A 7,090-nucleotide genomic window follows, 5' to 3' on the forward strand; every position below is an offset into this window, starting at 1 on the left:
CTAAAAGGAATTCAAGGGACAATTGCAGGATTTCTTAACGACCGAGACCTAAATCCCGGCGGCGAGTGCTACTTCAACCCTGAGGAGCCAACGAAACCAAATCACGATGATCATTTGTACGATTCTTGAGTGGCAGAGATAAATTTTGTTGTAAATACTTTATCCATGATGCATATGTGTAAATATTATATTATGGACCTATAGATACATATATAATATATATAATGTTTTATAGTATATTTATATGTAATGCTTTAAATTATATAAATTATAGGTGCGCGTTTCCATAAAATAGCAGCAAACAATACGCATTCGAAAATAATAATAACATAATTGTAAACCCTAAATGAAAACCAAAATAAAAGAAAAAGAAAAAATAAAAATTAGTCCCGGTTGGTAACACCAACTGAGACTAAAAGTGGAGGCCAGGTGGCACACCGCGTGGCGCACCTTTTAGTCCCGGTTGCTGTTACTAACCGGGACTAAAGGTGGATCTTTAGTCTCGGCTCGTGGAACCGGAACTAAGGTGGGACATTTAGTCCACCTTAGCCTCGGTTCCATTGCCGGAACTAAAGGCTCTTACCGCCCGAGCCTAAATCCCTTCGCTGTACTAGGGAAGCATTGCTCTGTTATATACTAACTATTGGCTCTAGTGTTTTATTGATTTTTAAATAGGCTATTAACCCCGTCTAATCATATTTGGACCTTTCACCAACCACCCAACACTCAAATCCAAGATGGAGGGTGTGGAGCAGGCTAGGAAGCTGGATGAGAAGCAAATCACGGTGGCTGCCATGGTGGTCGCCACGGTGCTGACCAGGAAGTGGAGTAGCGGGCAGGTGGTGACCTCTGCGACCACCTCAGTGCCAACGTCGATCCAAGGGAGTGCATAAAAACAAAAGAAATGAGCGACATGTATCTCAGATGCATCACAGACACGAGTATGACCAAGCCCACGGGGAACCCGATCTTGGCCAAGCGGCTGTTGGAGGCAACATCGTAGGTCTTCGACCATTTACCAATCAGCTCCGCACGGTAGTTTGGCCCAAAAATTTCAAACTCCTAGAACTTATGATGGCAAGGCCAACCTCTAGTAGTAGGTAACTTTGTATGAGATCACTGTCTGAGTGATGAGAGGAGATGAAGATGTTATGGCGAACTACCTACCAATGGTCATCAACCAATCCGCAAACTCCTAGAATGGATACCTAGGCCTAGCTCAAAAGGGCTTTTGTAAAGAACTACTCCCTCCGTCCCTAAATACTGTTGTTTTTAGGAAAAAATTTCGTCCACAAATACTGCTATTTCTACTATCATACTCAGTCCACCAGCCCATTTAATTTCTCTTCGAAACTTCCGTGGTCCACCAGCCTATTTAATTTCTTCTAGGGAGTAGTACTTTGGCGCATTGTAATTGTTTGAGTTTATTTAGTTGGCATTAAATGCAGCTCGTTGGAACCAGAGAACCATGGCTTAACGTGCATGATTAAATGGTGGTACCCAAATTAATTGAGGGTAGAATGGTCTTTTGTTTGCTACACTAACCTTTCTGAAATCTGCTAGAAATAGCAGTATTTGGGGACGGAGGGAGTACATGATCACTTGTTAGTAGCCTGGCAATAAACATGATTTGGAGAAAGTAAAAGACTACCCAAATGAGCTGTTGCACGACTACCCAAATCAGTATTAATTAAAAATCTTACAACATGCCGTTAAAAGTTCCATATGAAAACAATGTCAACTACAAAGTTGAGATCTCTTTGCGCACTATAATTTTCATATTAAATTTTTCTTCATTCAACTCGACTTTTAAAAAATTATATGAATTTTACTGTATTGCACCTATTTTTAGAGGCAAACCAAAATGCCAGCAACATCTAGAAACCTATTTTTATTGTGCTGAACCTATTTATAAAATCTCTTTTGCATTTTTGTTAGTAGGATTGATGACATAAGTATTTCTATTAACTATGACCACTATTGTTTTGATTATTTTTTGTTACCTTTCTCATGTACAATACTGGTGATTTTTTTTTCTAATTTCCACTCTTCTCTACCTCGTTTTATTGACAAAATGAATGAATTTACAAGGGCATGTATGTTTCATATCCCCCAAAAATGGGAACGAAATTGGACCCTGTATAAATCTACAACCCCATGGCTTGTACTAACTCACCAACTTGGATTGCAGCCATTTGCCACCTCCAAGTATCAAAACTCTGTTGAAGCACGAACTTCATTGCCTTGCTTAAAAGATGCTCTCTTTTCACCTTTGCAATCTTAGGGCACTTGAGCAACCCTATATAGGATTCTAGGTCATGCACGCAAGCAGGATCTCTCGCTTTGAAGAAATCCAGGGCAAGCTCGACACCAACATGCGTGTAACACGCACAGCTCCATGGAAGCTCCAACCTGGCCCCCAAAAAGTTCTCGTTCAAGAAGATGCCGGGCAACTTGGTGATAGGATCATTGACATTTACCACCCTTAGCACCTTCACCCCGAGCTCGTCGCACCGATTCTTGAACCCAGCATTGCCAACCCTCGGGCCAGCAAAAGAGTAGACGGTGATCGGCACGGTATCGCCACCACCATCGCGGTTGAGACCAAGCTCGGCAAGGTCGTACCCGAAGAGAAGGGCGAGGGAGCTGCCCATGCTGTGGCCGGCCAGCGTGATGCTGATGTCCTCTTGTCTGTACTTGTTGATCAGGCGAGTCACCTCAGAAAGGAGCTGGTTTCGGCAGCTGCCGCAGGTGAAGCGGCAGGTGGCGTCGTCGGAGGTGTAGACAGAGAGAAAGCCCGACTCGACCTTCACGTCTGGGCGTGGGTCCGACGGATCGAACCTCGCCTGCTCGAGGGAGCTCATCATGTTGGCCACCCACTCCGATCCGGTGACCGTGCCACGAAAGGACACGACGATGTCGCGGCGCCCGAGGCGGCGCACCGTCTCGTCGGACGCGACCGCCACGTACCCGATCCACCGGATAGGGCAAGGCTCCGCCGCTCCAGGAAGCGCGATGTCCGGTGTTGCGTAGATGTACCTCGTGACGTCGTACCCGGCGCCGGCCATGCCCATAGCCTCAAGCATTCGTGCCTTGCCGTACTTGCAGTTGAGGTAACGCTTGGAGCATGTGTCGAGGTCGAACGCCTTGTACGTGGCCGCTACAAGCTCGCCGTACCGGACGATCTCGGCCCGGAGGAGTGGGTGCAGCGGCTCCACCAAGCCAGCCCAGTTGCCGGTGCCCTGAATCTCCCGCCACATGCTCGCCAGCGTCTCATCATTCTTCTTCGTCACTCTTTCAGTCATGGCGACCGTTGCTGCCAGCGTTGTGTTTTTGGTGTTCACCGCGATGGACGGATCAGCAGAGAGCCGTGTCGTCTGTGGAGCGAACGTGGAGGGCGGCGCGGCCACGGCCGCCATTGCCGCGGCGGTCGAGCCATGGCCCCGCTGTTGGTGGGGTTTCACGCATAGGCCGGAAGAAGGCTGAGATACTGGGAGGTTTACGGCCATTCTTCTTCTGGCTGATCGACCGGGTGGAGCTCCTCGTAATTCAGCAGTTGCACACGGTTTATTTGTTGTGAGCTTAGGGAGAGGTCCAGATGGGGGAGAGACGAAAGAGAGAGGGAGCTCAGAGGTTGGCAGTTAGAGCTGGAGGTGACACTCGCGAGCCTTTATATGGGAGAGGAGGACCGACGCGGAGTGTGTCCGTTTTCTTGCGAGACGTGTTGGCTAGATGGAAAGCGAGAGAGCAAAGCACATCTTGCACGTTGTGAGCTGGGGGCTTTGACTGGAGCGGGAGCAGCGTGGAATTGATGGCTCCTTTCCTTTTCACTCAACTTTTTCCTTCATATTTGCATTTAGGTCCACCAACTCTCACCATTTAAAACTCAAGCTTTAATTTGTTTTTTTTTTTCAAACAATTTACGTGGCGTAGTACAATGTTTCGTAAGGAATAAAATCTTAGTCAATGAAATGCATATTTTCCATATCTGCTAAAGGGTACACTAGTACACAAAACCTCAGTTGTAGCGGCTGTAAACACACTGCACTTGCGTTTTTTAGAATCGTCAGTGGAAGAGGCCAGTGGAAATGGTTCTCTTTGCTGACCGTTAAATGAGAATCGGCCGGTGGGCAAGGCCAGTCGAAATGGTTCTCTCCGATGACGATTAACTGAGAACTGAAATGAAAATAGATTTTCCACCGACGGTTCAGTTAAGATCACCGCCAGTAGAAAAGGGATTTCCTCAACTCAAAATCAAAAGTGAAAATAGATTTTCTACTGACGGTTCAGTTAAGATTAGCACCAGTAGAAATAGGATTTCCTCTGTCAATTTATTTAAGACCATCACCAGGGGAAATGGTTGTTCAAAAAATATAAATCATGTTCTAAAAATAGGAATAAATATTTTAATCTTAGGGATGGTCCACTAGCCAGTCGCCCCCGCAAGTTAAGTATATTTTTTGTGTAAAACCTCGCACTACACGGCTAACGGGATTCGAACCTGCGACCTCCCCTCGCGTGTAACCTCCTCTACCACTCCGCCATCATAGGATATCATTTAAAAACACAAAAAAATAATTTTAAATTATTTCTACAAATGATTTTTTTAAAGAACCGCCATTAGAGATACATGATTTCTAGTGGCGATTTGGAACCAGTTGAACTCTAGTGGCCAACATCAAGAGAAACTGCCACTAGAAATAAAAGGCCACCACCAAAAGAAATCATCTGTGTACTAGTGGTACAAAAGGATTCAACATATATATTCAAGTTTTTTTTAAGAACCTGGCAGGAGCGTTGCCTTTCCATTAAGGAAAGAAAGAGTGTTTAGGTACAAAAAGTACCAACGGCACTAGAATCCCCAAAGGCTGTGTAGAGTAAAGTAAAGCATACACCGCACACGTCCAGGTTATAAGTTACATGGTCTAAGTCAGGTGGTAAAAGACTCTAGAGCATAGGTCGTTGTCCTCTTTGGTTTTGATGGCCACCTATTGGACATCCATCACCAAACTTTTGTGTTTCATTCTTTCTATATATTCCACATTGTGTGGATGACCACCCGATTGAAGTGTCTTCATGTCTGCCTTGGTATCTTGGCCGCCCCCTCTTCCCACCACGCCCTTACGTTAGATGGTTGCACATAAGGCCGAATTAATTCCTCAACGTTGTGTTCCCACCCCAGCACAAAGGCACTAGATTCCTATGGCTACAAGGCATAGCAGGCACAAATGAAGGGCCATTTCGAGTGGTCTATTGCATAGCATGAAATGGTTTTGGTGTGGCTAGTTTCTTAGCTGCAAGTTGTCTTTCGTTAGGATCTTGTTTTGTATGAGAAACCAAGCGACGACTTCCCATTTACATTTTGTTCAGTCACATGCGCTCCTTGCTCCCTCCATTCTATGCACTTAGATATATACTATGTATAGATACATAGTGATTTAGAAAAGTCAAAACATATTATATTTTGCAATGGAGGGAGTATATGTTATGTGTTGGCCTATCCAATGAAACCCTCTAATCTTTCTTTTTTACCATGTATTTACATCTGGTGTAAATGTGAATTACGGTCTTAAGCAACATTGGCAAAGTTAAATAATTAAATTTTCTACATTTTGTTTGAATTTTATCCTCTAGAAGTTTAAACGATTTTATATGAGCACACATTTGAAACATTAAATATGAAAAAGATATACATGTTTCTTAATTGCTTTCTAGCTATGAGCGATTGGAATTTAATTTACAACACACATATAAGAATAAAGTGGATGCGGTACCCTCTCACTATCACAATATAATATCATTCATATCCATAGAATAAAGTGTTTATGGCCTGTTTAGTTCGCACCGTGAATAGTTTTTGGGTATTGTATTACATATGTAACTATAACAATTAGTTTATAATCATGGACTAACTAGACTCGAAAGATTTATCTCACAAAATACATGTAAATTGTGCAATTAGTTATTATTTTATCTATATTTAACGTTCTATGTATGTGTTTAAACATTCGATAGGATGAGGTAGAAGTTTTTGGGCCTTAGTGTCATTCCCCTCTACAACCACTTTTGGCTGCTTTTAAATGTTGTCTATCCAATCAGCATGAAAGGGCGTACCCATTGTATATTTTATTTATACTTATAAAAAATCGTTTTGTACATGATTTTGGTCAAACATTACGAATATAAATTTTGAATAATTTGAAAGTTGTTGAGTTTAAAAATATAAAAACTATATTAATAGATTTGTCTTGAAAAACACCTTTATAAAATATATATATATATAACTTTTTGATAAATATTTTTATAAAATAAGAAGACAAAGTTAGTTTTTACACACCATGTCACTGTTCAACGATTTTTTTATACGTATGGAAGTATTTCTTAAGAACCATGGATGGCGAGCTCCAACAGCTTTGGCCTGTCCATTCAGCAAAATCACTTTCGGAAAGAACAAAAAATATGATTAGAATGTTCTTTAAACTGCCTCCAACCGAACCACTCGAATCGAAGACATAAAAGTGAAAGCCTACAACAAGCTGGCCCGTGGTTCGAGCAGTATTAAATTGCAGATACGCCAGGGACCCATGTGATAATTGCGGGTGGTCGGTAGGGGCCTTTCCGTGGCTCCACGTTGCGGTTGTACGCCCGATGATGGCGTGAGGCGTGGGACCCACGCGACGACGAAAGCAAGCGACGTCACCTCAGCACTAATTATACCCCCGCTCGTGCTGCAGGCCGCGCAGCTGCTACTCGTTACGCGGCACGACACGCAGCGCGCGAGGACGGCGCGAGGCCGTGCCGTACGCGACCGCCGAAATTGTGGCCGCCGAAGTGCACTGGCGCGGGCGTGTTCCTACGTTCGAGACGCTTTCTTGCTGAGAGTGTTTGACCGACCGGGTCCAAAAACAATATCCTCGCTGTGGGTCTTAAATACTCGCTCCGTCCATTAGCGCAATCTCAATGCAAAGTTTTAAGATGACACTCACAATGCAAAACTCTATCACAGAGTCTAAAACACTTAATTACATATTAGTTATGGTATTTTGCTAATGTGGCAGCATATTTATTGAAGAAAGAGGTAGAAAAAATA

At 43.6% G+C, this 7,090-nt stretch overlaps 1 protein-coding gene across 1 annotated transcript; it reads right to left on the reverse strand.

Annotated features, from left to right (window-relative positions):
- On the reverse strand, nt 1,927–3,628 carry LOC8064415 (phospholipase A1 EG1, chloroplastic/mitochondrial). Its single transcript, XM_002450666.2, has one exon. The coding sequence runs from the start codon at nt 3,507–3,509 to the stop codon at nt 2,148–2,150; it is 1,362 nt and encodes a 453-aa protein (XP_002450711.1). The 5' UTR covers nt 3,510–3,628; the 3' UTR covers nt 1,927–2,147.

This window comes from Sorghum bicolor, chromosome 5, assembly GCF_000003195.3.
Source record: "Sorghum bicolor cultivar BTx623 chromosome 5, Sorghum_bicolor_NCBIv3, whole genome shotgun sequence".
Taxonomy (NCBI): Eukaryota; Viridiplantae; Streptophyta; class Magnoliopsida; order Poales; family Poaceae; genus Sorghum; species Sorghum bicolor.